The 16082-nt window shown below is 40.8% G+C and overlaps 1 protein-coding gene across 2 annotated transcripts in view; it reads right to left on the reverse strand.

Moving 5' to 3' along the window:
* LOC309714053 (zinc finger MYM-type protein 1-like) overlaps nucleotides 1-16082 on the reverse strand; it is a 54968-nt gene that overhangs the window by 3967 nt on the left and 34919 nt on the right. For both annotated transcript variants that reach the window (XM_082546126.1, XM_082546125.1), the window contains exons 2-5: nucleotides 9386-9488; nucleotides 2673-3269; nucleotides 338-2347; nucleotides 43-96 (exon numbers count right to left, since the gene is read on the reverse strand). In XM_082546126.1, the coding sequence (XP_082402252.1) occupies nucleotides 43-96; nucleotides 338-364 (81 nt within the window). In that variant the 5' untranslated portion in view covers nucleotides 365-2347; nucleotides 2673-3269; nucleotides 9386-9488. The remainder of the gene's footprint in view (nucleotides 1-42; nucleotides 97-337; nucleotides 2348-2672; nucleotides 3270-9385; nucleotides 9489-16082) is intronic.

The following is a 16082-nucleotide window of genomic DNA, read 5'->3' on the forward strand; positions in this document are numbered from 1 at the left end:
TCAGACTGTCTGCATCACAAATGACTCCATCCTTTGACTCACCTCTCCAGCAGACGTCTCTCCCCTCTGCCTCTCTGTGCTCCTCTGCCCTGACTCCTACAGGTTAATGGGGATGGAGTGATTATTATTATTTCCACTGATGATAACCATACCACAGCTCGATTTTTCAGAGCTAAAACGAGTGACAGAAATTACCATTATGCTAAGAATTTAACTTAGTGCGCTAGCCAGGTTTTTATTTATCAAAATGGGGAGCACCTGGTTCATTATTTACATGGGACTCCGCTGTTAGCTGGAGCTAACTAATTGTTACTACCAGCCAGTGATGAAGACTTACTTTCTTGAAAAACTTGCGTATATCCATGATTTCTTGCCGTTTGCCACATGTACGCTAGTGTGTCCGCAGGTGTATACGAGCGGAGTGTAAAGTAGCAGTGAAAACGAGGACTGGATTTTCAGTCATGTGGATGTCCCCTGTGAACAACTGGAACGGATTGGATAACGAAGCACTGACGCTACCTTAACAATGTAAAGCGAAAGGGACCAACCGAGTTATGATCATATTTGTGTGAATAGCGACAGGTTTATATTATTATTTCTTTAGACTCATATTCCTGCATCTTTATATTGAATTTGTCTGCAAGTTCTGTAAAAAAACAAAAATCGAATAAGTTTAAAAAAAAAACAAAAAAAACCCCGCCAAATTATTTAGGGGGGCTTAAGAATATTTTAGGGAGGCTTCAGCACCCCTAAAATAGGCCTAACGACGCCACTGGTGAGGAAGGTTCCTAACTGAGAGAAGTGACCCAGAAGTATCTGTGTAGCAGCCACAATGAATCGAGATCATGAGCTTTATTAACTGATCCAAGTCTCTTCTTTCATCTTCTGTATTATTCAGTTTGCATTGGTAATGCCCATTATTGTAATGCTTTTTTACGATGAGCAAAACTTTCTTTTACTTTGGGTTAGCTGGGATAAGTGATGGATGGAGGGAATTTTACTTCAGCCACAGAAATCCTAAACAGGAAGGAGGAGCAGAGTTACAGTGGATCACTATCCAGCAGGGAAACAAGATTTATTTCAATTTCTTGGCAAAGAGTGAGATTTACGCAGTGGGCAAATTAGAGAGATGACACCATCAGATCCCGAGCCCTCCATGTGTTAATCAAGACACTGCTGCTGTGCTACATCCATAAATAATGAATAAATTAGGAGCAGAAGCTAAAAGGACAGTTTATTTGTACCATCTTCATGTGAACACATTCAAGAACATCACAGATGAAAGAAACATTAAAAACTTCCACACTACACAAAGCTAGAAAAATAGTTTCTTCCTTTCTGTAGAAAAAACAGAAACATCAAACACCTCCAAGACTCTCTTTGAAAGAACTAAAAACCTTTATTCTCATGGTCCAATCATGAGTGAACTCCCCGATGAAGCCTTGTGTGCTAAAACATGTCAGAGTTTAAAGGTTAAACATGAGTTTCCAAAAAGTTTTGCTGGAGAACAATGAACTATTTGACTGAGTTTCAATTATTTACAGACGAGCAAAACCAGGACAGAGAAAAAAGGACAAAACTGACTCAGTAAAACGACAGAAAATAAGATCCCATGTAAATCTGTATTATGTAGAAGTTCAGCCCAGCAACCAGTTCAGTTCAACACAAGTTTAAATGATTCTATCTGAACTCTGTGGAGCCTGATCTCAAGCTTTTTGAGTCTGACACTGAAACCAGAGGATCTTTCTGTCTCTTCAGATTCACTGTGATCCAGTGATGGGAGTGATTTCAGCCCTGAGTGATCACGCTGATGTTTGCACAGAGCAGACAATGAGGTGAATGTTTGGGCACATTGGTAACAGTGAAACAGTTTATTAGTAACGTGGGATCGTTTGTGTTCGGAGTATGAACTGAGATTCCTGAAGCTCTTGTCACACTGGTCACAGCTGTAGTTTCCTTCCATGTGTGTACGTTCATGATAGTTACGACCATTTGACTGTGAGAAGCTTTTGTCACAGTGTCTGCACTTGTATGGTTTCTCTCCTGTGTGGACTCGTTTGTGTGATTTAAGCTTATTTGTAGTGGTGAAGGATGACCCACACTGATCACAGAGGTGCTTTTTAACCCCACTGTGAATCAGTTCATGTTGTTTTAAGTCACCTGATGTGGTGAAGCTTCTCCCACATTCTTTGCAGTATTTCAGTTTGTCTCCAGTGTGTCTACGTTGATGTATTTTTAGGGTGGCTTGGTGACTGAAAGTTTTTCCACAAAGGTCACAACGAAAGTCTTTCCCACCACCACAGTGATGACAGGGTTGAGAACTGGATCCATCTGTGTGGCTCTGCTTCTAAACAAAGACACAAAGACAGTGTAAGTCAGTCCTTCAACACTTTTATCCTGAACGTCGCCTGAAATAAAGAGCATCTCTGCAGACGTCCAATTACATTTTACTGTTTCAGTTAACACACTCAGTTTACTGGGCTGCAATAACTACAATACTACCACCATAATACTACAGTAATACTAAAATCATAACTGACATGAAAATCTGAATAATCACTCAGAGCTGCTTTTCCATGCAGTAGAATTGCTAACATGCTAACACAGTTTAATGAGCAGAGTTGTTCCAAACAGTCAGGCTAAAATGACAAGATAACAATATAAATACATACCTCACAGTAACTGCACTTGTAGAGTCTCTTTCTGGTGTGGATCTGTTGGTGTTCTCTCAGGTAATGTGGAGCTTTAAAAGTCTTCTCACACAGGTCACATTTATAAGGTCGTCCCTCAGTGTGGATAAACATGTGGCGTTGTAACTGTGTGTCTGTTGTAAAGTATTTGCTACACTGTTCACAGCAGTACACATCATGTCTGGTGTGAATGCGTAGGTGTATATTTCGTTTCCCTCTCTGGCTGAAAGTTTTTCCACAGATGTCACAGCTGTATGCCTTAATTCCAGAGTGGGTAACTAGATGATTCTGTAAGTTGCTACTGTGAGTAAAAGCTCTGCCACACTGATCACAGCTGTACGCTTTAACTCCACTGTGGATGAGATGGTGTCTTTTTAGGTTACCCTTCCAGGAAAAAGACTTTCCACACAAGTCACAGCTGAACGGTCTCTCTGCAGTGTGGATGACCTGATGACGTTTTAGTTCAGCCTTGATAGTAAAATCCTTCCCACACTCGTCACAGGTGTGTTTTTTCTCTCTCTTTCTTGGTTGAGGTTTGTCGGCCTCCTGAGAGCGCTGACTTCTCGCTCCATGTTGGTCCTGCAGTGACAGAGATACAAACAGAGGCAGTGAGTGAAATGCAGTCGTGGAACAAACTCAACCTTCAAACTCCCTCCATTAACACTAGTTTTAAACCTGAAGGTGGAGTGTGGCACCAAACACCTTAAAGGTCTCTTATCCCCACCTGCTGGTAGTTCTAACACATTACATCCAACCTGCTGTTAAAAATAATTCATGACTGTTCAAACACTAAAATCATGCCCATCCCTCCTGATTGCACACGCACATGCACACACACTTTTATATTATTTTATAATTTATATTATAGTGTAGTTTCCTATTACATATTTCTTTAATTTTTATAGATTTATACATAATTATTCAGTGATATTAAATCGTATGTTTGTTTATTTAAAAAGAACCCCATTAGCTTCCACAACAGATGTTGCTCATCTTCCGTCAAATACTATCACATAAAATATTATACAATAAAGTGGATTCAAAATATCCACATGATTTGGCTCTTACATCCACAGTGAGGTTTCACAATTGTTAAAATATAAGCAATCAATAATAATAATAATATCAATAACATTCAGGCACATTACACAAATTTCAAAAACAAATCATCTTAAGTATGGGAGCCCGTTTCCGCCACTAAATAAAAACAAAACAGCTAGTATCCATAAGATGAAATTTTGAGAAATATAACTCGAAATTTTGAGAAAAGTAACTCAAAACTTCGAGTTAGCTCTGCCAATCAAAAATATAGGTGAATGAGGTCGCTTTCTTGTTACCCGGAAGCACATGGCAGAGGAACGTGCACTCAAAAACGGATCCCAACAAATTGGCGCTTTCGCGAGTACGTTTGCTGATAGTAACACCATGTGATTCAGCTAATAACACAGGGATTTCATCATTTGTGAAGCCAGGCTGAAAACACTCAGCAATCTGTGCATTCACGACTGGATGTAATACCGTTAGCTTAGTTGTAGCATTTGTAGCTGAGGGCTTCAGCTTCCGGGTAACGAGGAAATGACGTCATTCACATAGATTACTGATTGGCATCACTAACTCGAAATTTCGAGTTATGGATCCTTTTTTTTTTTTTTAGTGGCGGAAACGGGCTTCCACAGTTAAGTGTTCATTGAAGTTTTGAATAGTTTGAATAATTCTCTAATTTTATAAGGCAATTTATTCCACTTAAACGTTGCTCTAAATGTAACAGTTTTACAAAAAGTTACTTTTAACTCGAGCATTTACTAAATTGCAGTTTGTTGAAAACTGTGTAATATGATTATGTATTTCATCTGGATACTGCAGCTGAGCAGAAATAAATGTGGTGTGTTTAACAGAATTGCTTTCTTTATAAATACAAGTAAGCCATAGAATATTTTAGTCTGTACAGGAAGCCAAGAAAGTTGATTATGCATTTTATCAATATTAGTATAGTATGAACATCTTAACACTAATCTGGACGCTTTATTCTGGACTAACTGAAGTCTGTTAAGATCTGTCTTATTAGCTGCTGACCAAATGATTGAACAATATTCCAGATGAGACATTACTAGTGCATTAATGACATCTTTCATAATTGAAGAAGTGATACAGAAAGAGCATTTCATAGCCATAGCTATGCCTTGTCCCATTTTCTTAAAAACAATTGATGTGCTGAGACCATGAAAGGTGGTGATTTATGGTAATGCCGAGTAGTTTCATCTGGGTGACGTGTTCTAACACTGGCTATGGACAGACTCAGTTGTGGGCTGTTGACTAATCTGCTTCTACAGTGGGGCAAAAAAGTATTTAGTCAGCCACCGATTGTGCAAGTTCCCCCACTTAAAATGATGACAGAGGTCAGTAATTTGCACCAGAGGTACACGTCAACTGTGAGAGACAGAATGTGAAAAAAAAAAAATCCATGAATCCACATGGTAGGATTTGTAAAGAATTTATTCGTAAATCAGGGTGGAAAATAAGTATTTGGTCAATAACAAAAATACAACTCAATACTTTGTAACATAACCTTTGTTGGCAATAACAGAGGTCAAACGTTTACTATAGGTCTTTACCAGGTTTGCACACACAGTAGCTGGTATTTTGGCCCATTCCTCCATGCAGATCTTCTCGAGAGCAGTGATGTTTTGGGGCTGTCGCCGAGCAACACGGACTTTCAACTCCCGCCACAGATTTTCTATGGGGTTGAGGTCTGGAGACTGGCTAGGCCACTCCAGGACTTTCAAATGCTTCTTACGGAGCCACTCCTTTGTTGCCCGGGCGGTGTGTTTTGGATCATTGTCATGTTGGAAGACCCAGCCTCGTTTCATCTTCAAAGTTCTCACTGATGGAAGGAGGTTTTGGCTCAAAATCTCACGATACATGGCCCCATTCATTCTGTCCTTAACACGGATCAGTCGTCCTGTCCCCTTGGCAGAAAAACAGCCCCATAGCATGATGTTTCCACCCCCATGCTTCACAGTAGGTATGGTGTTCTTGGGATGCAACTCAGTATTCTTCGTCCTCCAAACACGACGAGTTGAGTTTATACCAAAAAGTTCTACTTTGGTTTCATCTGACCACATGACATTCTCCCAATCCTCTGCTGTATCATCCATGTGCTCTCTGGCAAACTTCAGACGGGCCTGGACATGCACTGGCTTCAGCAGCGGAACACGTCTGGCACTGCGGGATTTGATTCCCTGCCGTTGTAGTGTGTTACTGATGGTGACCTTTGTTACTTTGGTCCCAGCTCTCTGCAGGTCATTCACCAGGTCCCCCCGTGTGGTTCTGGGATCTTTGCTCACCGTTCTCATGATCATTTTGACCCCACGGGATGAGATCTTGCGTGGAGCCCCAGATCGTGGGAGGTTATCAGTGGTCTTGTATGTCCACGCTATTCTTTTAAACAGACTGAAACACATGGTGGGCCTCTCTGGTGCTGTACACAACTGGTTCACTTCCTATCTCTCTGACAGATCTTTTATGGTGAGTATGGATACATGCTCCTCTAAGATCCATAAAATGACATGTGGTGTGCCTCAAGGGTCGGTTCTAGGCCCTGTACTTTTTAATTTGTATATGCTCCCTCTCGGCAGTGTCATCAGGAGGCATGGAGTGAACTTCCACAGTTACGCTGATGACACGCAGCTGTACATCTCCGTGTCTCCTGATGACACCAGACCAATGGATGCCCTTTTTAACTGTATCTTAGATATACGATCTTGGATGGCAGAAAACTTTTTACAGCTTAACCAGGACAAGACTGAAGTTTTAATCGTCGGTCCTGAGGCTCAGAGAGAGAAACTCTTGTCTAAATTAGAGGCATTTTCACTATGTCCTTCGCTACAAGTGAAAAACCTGGGTGTTATTTTCGACTCCAAGCTTGGTTTTATCCCACATGTTAAACATGTAACCAAAATTGGATTTTATCATCTAAAAAATATAGCCAGAGTTCGCCCTATTCTCTCTCGGGCCAACACGGAGATGCTGATGCATGCTTTCATTACCAGTCGCATTGATTACTGTAATGCCCTGCTCTCTGGTCTTCCTAAGAAGAATATTTCAACTTTACAACTTTTGCAAAACTCGGCAGCTCGTGTGCTGACGAAGACCAGAGGGCGGGCCCACATTACACCGGTTTTAGAATCGCTGCACTGGCTCCCCGTGTGTTTCAGGATCGATTTTAAAGTTCTTTTATTGGTTTTTAAATGTCTTAATGGTCTTGGGCCTTCTTATCTCTCAGATCTGCTTTTACCATACGAACCCTCGCAGACCCTGAGGTCCTCTGGTACTGGCCTTTTGATTGTCCCTAAAGTCAGGACACATACTCACGGAGAGGCAGCTTTTCAGTGGTATGGTCCTCGTCTGTGGAACAGCCTGCCAGAGGAGCTCAGGGCCGCAGAGAACGTACATGTTTTTAAGAACAGGCTCAAGACCCACCTTTTTAATTTAGCTTTTACTTAGCGTTTATTTATTTTATGCTTATTTATTCTATCCTGTTATTCTATTATTAATTTAGGATTTACCTAATATTTTTTGATTTTATTCTTATTCATTTTTTAATCTTCTTACTCTATTGATATTTATATTGTATCCTGTTCTTATTTATTTTATCATTTTACCCTGAATATATCGTATTGTGTCATATCTCCAGTGTTTCCTCGGAGGGCGCTCTCTGCACCGGGGCTGTGATTGACCGTGGCTGCTGGGTCTCTGGGGGTCCTCTCAGCCTGGCTGGGGGGCTCCTTGGCCTCCCTCCTGCTGTGTGCCCAGCCTGGAGGCTGCGGTCTGTGACCGGCTCCCGGTGCAGACGGCTCCCTGTTATAGTGTTTCCTCACTTGGCTCATGCGAGCCCAGCCCAATTTTTACTCTTTAAGTGTGCGTGTGTGTGTATGTGTGTGTGTGCGTGTGTGTGTGTGGGGGGGGGGGGGGGGGGGGGGATATATGTGTATTGAGAGTGTTGGGAGTGAGTTGGAGGGTGGGGTGGGCTGCTTTTAACTATGTAAAGCACTTTGTGCTACATTTTTTTTGTATGAAAAGTGCTTTATAAATAAAGATTGATTGATTGATTGATTGATGTCTTCCATTTTCTGATGATTGCTCCCACAGTTGATTTTTTCACACCAAGCTGCTTGCCTATTGTAGATTCACTCTTCCCAGTCTGGTGCAGGTCTACAATACTTTTCCTGGTGTCCTTCGAAAGCTCTTTGGTCTTGGCCATGGCGGAGTTTGGAGTCTGACTGTTTGAGGCTGTGGACAGGTGTCTTTTATACAGATGATGAGTTCAAACAGGTGCCATTCATACAGGTAACGAGTGGTGGACAGAAAAGCGTCTTACAGAAGACGTTACAGGTCTGTGAGAGCCAGAGATTTTCCATGTTTGAGGTGACCAAATACTTATTTTCCACCCTGATTTACGAATAAATTCTTTTTTTTTCACATTCTGTCTCTCACAGTTGAAGTGTACCTCTGGTGCAAATTACTGACCTCTGTCATCATTTTAGGTGGGGGAACTTGCACAATCGGTGGCTGACTAAATACTTTTTTGCCCCACTGTAATTAACATAGATTTGGATTTAAATACATTTAAAATCATGTTGTTTTTACTTATCCAGTCAAACACATTCAGCAAATTTTGTTGTGACACGCTGATCAGTTCAGAATTGTCACTGGCTGAATAAAACAAGGTGGAACCTTTGGCATACCCAAGATTAAGTCAAGACATATTGCAGATCGTCAGTGAAAACTGAATAGAGAAGTGGAGCGAGGCAGCTGCCTTGGGGTAAACCGCAGTTCATAACTGAGAAATAACCATTACAATAAACCTTCTGCTATCTTCTGTCCAAATAACTTTTCATCCAGCACAAAGCAGCTGGTGAAAATCCATAACATTTTAGTTTATCAATCAAAAGATCATCATTTATCAAATCAAATGCAGCACTAAAGTCCAAGAATACCACTTTCCCATCATCTAGATGTTTATACCATAAATTATCTGTCATATGAATTAGAGCTGAGCTGGTAAAATGACCAGCTTGGTTCAGTGAAGAAAAATGTCTGATTGTAACCTGAGGGTTTTTTTACATTAAGAAAAAGAAACCAAACATCAAACACATTTAAGCCTAAACAGTAACAACATGAAAGTAGAGCTGGGCGATATGACCAAAAATATTTATCAGGATATACATTTGAAAATTTGTGATAACAATATAACTGACGATATAATTGAGGCGAGACAAAATACTTTACAACTCCACAACTTTATTAGTGCAAAAAATCCCATCAATGTATTTTCACTTAAACAAGCAGCTGTTTTTTTATGTGCATTAAAGTTATATAAAAATTTAACAGTGCAAATGCAAATTGCTTGCTGAGAGTTTAACCAAAAGGATTTTCCAGAGGAAATTGGCTGACATTTGCTCCAAGGCATTTGTATTTGCACTGTTACATTTTTATATAACTTTAATACACATAAAAAACAGCTGCTTGTTTAAGTGAAAATACATTGATGGGGTTTTTTTGCACTAATAAAGTTGTGCAGTTGTAAAGTATTTTGTCTAGTGTCAATTTTATCGTCAGCTATATTGTTATCGCAAATTTTCAAATGTATATCGTGATAAATATTTTTGGTCATATCGCCCTGCTCTGTCTGTCACCTTCTGTGTTGAGCTCATTGTTTCCTCTGTAGTGGCTGAGCTGAGTCCAAGCAGCTGAAAATGTTCCTCTGCTGCTCCGTCAGACTCTTCTCCTGCTGATCAGCTGGGACACAAAACAGATCTTTGTTAGGCTCCACACTGCACTGAAGAGTCAAAGTGTCTCATATGTTCATCTGACAAAAAAACAAATTTTTGCTTCCCGAGGTGGGCAAACAGACACAAAAGGTTTGAGCACCGATACCAAATTTAGCAGTATGCAGACCAGTAGCAGGAGAGACTGAGGCCTGTTATTGGAATCAAATGCCCAGTGAGCCGACACACCGATTTGCACAAGACAAAGACAGCTGTGTTTTATCCTGGAATACATTTATTTTACATTTTCTTGAAATGTTTTTCATTGTAGCACTTTTACCTCACACTAGGAGTGCAACGATACACAAAATTCACAGTTCAGTCGGTTCGATACTTTGGTGTCACGGTTCAATATTTTTTTAGAGACAAAAATTTTCATGCCTTTTTAATTTGTCATTTATTAAAATTATAAATATATATTTTAACTCAAAAGTACAGTTTTTAAATTTAATGTTGCTGAAACAACAAAAAATAAATAAATAAATCTGATTGAGGAATCACTCATCTTTGGAAAGAGAGTTTATTACAGAGAAATGGCTCTTTCCAAAATAAAAGCTATACTATACTCTTCTTCTGGCTATACTCTCAGCAGCATATTAAACATATCAGGTCCCTATAAGGAGAATCATGTGCTAACAGCTGTCTAAATCACTCTGTAAAGTTTGTGGCATGCGTGCTTGTTGTTTTTGTCTGCTTCCACTTGTCTTTGCACTAGGATGATGTCGGCATAAATGTGCAGTCATATTCGTTGTGTTCCCACTAGTGCTGTCAGCGTTAATCTCGTTAAAATGACGTTAACGCCACAAATCTCCCTTAACGAGTTACCATGGATCGCCCCGTGTGTGGGGCTGGACGGCGTCAACACATTAACAAGCTAACTGCGCTAACACACTAGTTCCCACCAATTGAGCATTCCGTGGCACAGCCGACATACTGTTTTACTTTTGTCCATGACGCGCTTACCATCAGGGTCATGCCTCACATGAAAATCAAGACAGTTCCAAACACCAGATCTGAATGAGGGTGGGGGAGCTTCAATTTCGGGTAGCGTTGAGGCAGTTGCCATGTTGCAACGAGCTTAGCTTCTGTCTTGCTAGCTTGCGCTACGCTCAGTGGATCTGCACTCGACAGTGCAGCCTAGGCGTAGTAGTCGAACGCAGATGCACTGAGCGCTCAACACTAGGGATGGGTATCGTTTAGGTTTTATCCGATACCGGTGCCAAACCGGTACTTTTGAAACCGTGCCGGTGCTTAAACGGTGCTCAAACCGGTGCTTAAAGAATGGAGAACACAAAATTGGTCCAAAAACCTCTCATGTTCAGCTGTTTTTTGTAAAAAGATAACAATTTTAGCCTTTTCTACAGCTATGAGGCATATATGGTATCACTCTTGGCTGGAAGCAGTGCTTAAACAATGAAGGAAAAAAAACATCTGCCATCATCTCGAAATATATATATTCTTCCGTGTAAGATGGTGCCGGTGTGCATGGCTCGCCGTCCACGGTTGTCGGATCCACTTTTGCTCTGCGTGTTTCTATTGTTTTCGTCACTTTTATTGAACAACGCTGACTCTCTATTGACCTACGATCGTGAAGCTCTGTTAAATATTCGATTTGCCACAGAGAATTTGGGAAGGACTAACGCTGATGGACAGGACTTTTTTCTACCTCTGCTACTATCTGGAGTACCGCATCACCTGGATTACACCCCTACCACATCTCATAAGAGGAAGCGCTTTAAACGTCGGGGAAAACGTAGCGGGCTACTCGTGAAACTGAAATCATATTTGGCTCTTTCATCTGGCAGTAACAGATTAGTTTCCGAATGCACTCTGACTGAATTCAGACCTTTGCACTGGCGTTTTGTCTCCTGTCGCTTCCTGGAACCTATTGGCACCTGGCTGGTACCTGTTGTCGGCTTGGCTGAAGAGATTCAGCATTCCCGCCTTCTCTTACCTCATCTTCGCTGCGGTGGAGCGAATTCGCGGAATCTTCGGCAACTGAAACAGGTTCCCTGGATGGCTGTCACCGGTCTGACGGACCCTACCAGGTTTGCCCTTGTAATGAAGTTGATTTACCGTTGTTTTTTTGTCATTGATATTTGATCTATTTGTAGTCGACCAGGTGACAACAACAACGTCGAGAAAACATCTATTTATAGTTGACCATCATTCGGCGCTGGCCACCATCAAAAAGCCATCGATCTGTAGTTGAGCGTTAAATTGCATTGCAACTGAGCGCGTATAAAGTACCGGAGAAAGTAGATTTATTGTTCTTTTGTTATCAATGACTTTTGGTCTAGTGCACCAGCTTTAAAAAATCGTGTCGACATGCAATTTATGTATAGTTGACCGGGAAATTAAAGCAGCGATCACTTGGACTATTCTGCAGCACCCCTATCACATTGGTACATCCCTCCAGGTAACCATTGTCTTGTACAGTAGAGGAGGACATTAGATTTACTCTCAGCGGAATTGACCGGAGAAGGCATCAGTTCATGCACTGCACTGGCCTGCACCACGATTAGTATAAGGTAAGAATGAATGAATTTTTTTCTATTCGTTATTTCCACGGTTGCATTTGAATAACAGCAAAAAAAAGAAAGAAAAAAAAACTCGTTAATGTACAGTTTCGGACAAAATGTGGGAGCCTGAAACTGTGTCTACTTTCATCTTACAATCTGGCAACAAATAAATTGCACTGCAAACAAAGTCTATCAACAAAGAAAACATTTTCGTTTCATACTTTGCTGTTATAATCCCTTACAAAGCTAGCTTTAACGCGTCGAGGATTCCTTTGTTCTTGCCATCGCCTCGGCGCTTGACCCAGACTTTCGCTCTGTAGTTGCTTTTTAGCATAGTACTACAAAAAAATTAAATCTGTGATATATAATTGATAAACGTAAAGGTAACTGTATAAATGTGTTCAATGACTTTGTTACTTTTAATGATTGGAGAGCACCCGCTTCAATTCGCACTCAATTCAAACTTTACGTTGCACGCTCACCTAACTTGTGTTTGCACCTTTTGTCCACACGTAAACTGCGTTTTCGTTAACTGAAAACTGAGATTTTTAAAGAAGTGTTAAGGTTCAAATATTGATGAAGGAGAGTACAAACAACCATGGTCCAGAAGATCTTGGTCAAAACAATTGATTTTAATGAATACACGCGTGGGAAGACCAGTGCCTGTTCGCAGACAGGAACGGTTCTCCGACTTAATCAAAGCATACACAGATTTTTATAGCATCAGGGTTTGAATTAATGACGCCCCTTCATACGTCACAGACAGAATATATACATACGTCAAATCAAAAGCACAATGACTTTTAACACGGTTTAAAAGAACGTTGTCTTCTATCTCGTCTGGAACACGAGCCCCACATCCTGCCAGACGCTGTTCCTCTTTCTTGCAGAGACAACAAGAAACTGTTCCTCTTTCCAGAGACAAACATGACCAACTTCTCACCTATAAATGAGTCTAACTAATGTGTGTGCGTATATGTGTATGTCACCTCTTGCCTACTAACGCTCACTAACTGTATGTGTGTCTCGCCCTTAAATGCTCTCTCATCTCACCCGTTGCACTTCTGACCTTTCACCAGAACAGAGGCTCATCCTTATGTGTAACTAGACTTGTAGTCAAGACCGCCTAATCCGAGACCAAGACAAGACCAAGACCAGGGGGGTATCGAGACCAAGACAAGACCAAGACCAGAGGGTATCGAGACCAAGACAAGACCAAGAACAAGTTGAGACGAGACCAAGACCGAGACCGAGTCAAGACGAGACCAAGACCAAGACCGAGACCGAGACAAAAAAAGTCTTTAAACTGCAGCCAGATGCTATTCTATGCAGGACACCTTAAACTAGTTTTTTTAATTAAGCAGCAAGGCAGAACAAAGTCGGGCCTGTATCAAGACACAGGGACTAAACCCCAATTCAACCAGACCCAGAACTGATCCGGAATTAAAACAGGACTACAACAGTTCAAAATCAGGGCCCTATTTCAGGAAGCCGGTTTAGAAAACTCAGAGTGAAAAACGATACTCAGGGTTGAGTAACCCCGAACTGTCCAACTCGGAATATTCGGTTTCAGAAAGGCTGATAACAATTAGTTCAATCAACGCGGAGTTGCTTTAACCTCGAGTTAAGCGCGCGCACGAGGATACATAAAGCCCTGATTAGTGGAGCACAGATTAAGCGAGTCACCATGGAGACGGAGGGAAAGAAGGCGCGGTCAACGTACCTTACAGCGCTTGAGGCCGAAATTCTGATGGCAGCATATGCCGATAACATGCAAATTTTGCAGGAAAAAAGTAACACAGCCTCAGCTGCAAAACAAAGGGAGCATGCATGGCAAAACATAGCCGACAGAGTCAATGCGTGAGTGTTAATTTAAACATTGATCTAGGGATTTCCACCCATTTAACACGTTATTTTATTATATTTTATTTTATTTTTTATCTCATACATTTTATTTTGTGATGTGATGTGAGCGCAGGTGCAACCCAACAGGCCCCAAACGTGCCTGGCAGCAAGTAAAAATTAAATATAAAAATATAGTCCAAACAGGTGAGGTGTAATTGTATTATGAGCCATAGTGCTTGGTCTGTTTGTCCGATGTAAATCAATTGCAGTTAGAGGCTACATTAATTTTCTTTCTGTAAGCACTTATTGAAATTATCTGAGCACATTACAAGTACATATTTGATTACTCTGTATGCTCAAATGTGACCCGTTATAGCCAACAGAAAAAAAGCGGAGGCCCGAAAAACAGGTGGGGGTCCTCCACCACCACCACTCACAGAGGCTGAGCAGTTGGCTTCCACATTTGTGATAATGGGAACACCACAAACAAGTACAGGAGACGTTTCAGTGCAACTGTAACATTCCTGACTGCCCGACAGACGGTAGCCTTGGAAACGTGCTCAGCGTCACCAATATTATACAGAAAGCTCCCGTTTGCAAAAAACCGAAGTGCAATACAAATAATATGTACAGAACTGAGAGAATGTCCGCGATGTGTCACATGAGCAATATTAGGCCTGAGGATGTTATTCAAATGAATTATAGATTGTGCTGACAAACGGTGACGTTCACACAGAAAATCATCAGGAAATGATAAAATGTCCAAACGCGCTCTAATCACTCTCTCCCAGCGGAGAGCTCTGCGGAGAATTTGGGCTTCAACATCTACTGGCTCTTCAAGGAAGGAGCACGCCATGTCTGACACTTCCTACAGTCAGGTTTCCGACACAGAGGCGGAGAACGTCAGGGTTAGTTGAAGTAAACCTGCTAGGGGGCAGGTTAGCTTCACGAAGTGTGTCGTCATAGTAACTCACTCAGGATTAATCTAAACTCGCTTTGTGAAACCGATAACCCAGAGTTTTCGTTAACTCAGGGTATACTTACTCAGAGTTTGCACTAAACCGGCTTCCTGAAATAGGGCCCAGGACTACTGAGGACTTAACCAAGACAGAACCAGAATCAGAACTAGATGATAGTAGCACTAAAAATCATCATAGACCTGCACTACACTTATTTTTTAATTCTACCAAAGTACAATATTTAGATTGAGAAAAGTTTATATAATTATTTAGCCTTGTTGTGCAAACAAGCTGCATAACTTAATAAATATAGAATTTGAAAAGTAACAAATGGTATCTAAAAAGAAACACTAGGTACTAGATACATGTTCTGATGAGTTTTGGCAAACAACCATTTGACTAACATGTGTGTCTCACCTGCTCTTGTTCCATCTCTGTTCTGTCGTCATTCTCTCTCTCCCTCTCTGTTCCTCTCTCTCCCTCTCTGCTCCTCTCTCTCCCTCTCTGCTCCTCTCTCTCCCTCTCTGCTCCTCTCTCTCCCTCTCTGCTCCTCTCTCTCCCTCTCTGCTCCTCTCTCTCCCTCTTTGTGCTGACAAGCCAAACACCAACATCATCAAATATACAGTTGAAACCACATATTTATGTACTCTTCAGATAAAAACACAAACACTTTTTTAATTGTAACATCAAATCAGACTAAATGTTTATTTTTTAGATTGATAAATATAAAAAACATATTTGTTAACTTTAAGAGTAAAGAGAGAAACTATCTGTATTTCTTAATTGCAAATGGCACCAAATTGTATTCAAAATTGAGCCACATTTATGGAGCTCCACAATTCTTTTCCTGGTGTTTTGGTTGACATCTCTTGATTTTCCCATGTCACAGAAACAGGCTCTGTGTTTTGCCTTATATGCATCCACAGCTGTGCCACCAATTTACTCACATGGACTCTACTAACCTATCAGAAGCTTCTTCAGCTCAGAATCGAATCGTCTGGAGTTTTCTTATTAATTAACAATAAACTTAGTGTATATGTACTCCTAAATTTCATGAAAGTGATTAAAATAGACAGCTCCCTCTTTTTATTCTGACATTTAACTAATTCAAAAGATATTTCAACATTTATTTATCTAAAACAAAAGTTTACTCTAAATTGATGTTGTACAGTAAAAAAAGTTTTTATGTTTTCTCCATAAAGTGTATGTAAATATCTGGTTTCAACTGTGAATATACTT

Source organism: Aulonocara stuartgranti (assembly GCF_965226115.1).
Source record: "Aulonocara stuartgranti genome assembly, chromosome: 9".
NCBI classification, from domain to species: Eukaryota; Metazoa; Chordata; class Actinopteri; order Cichliformes; family Cichlidae; genus Aulonocara; species Aulonocara stuartgranti.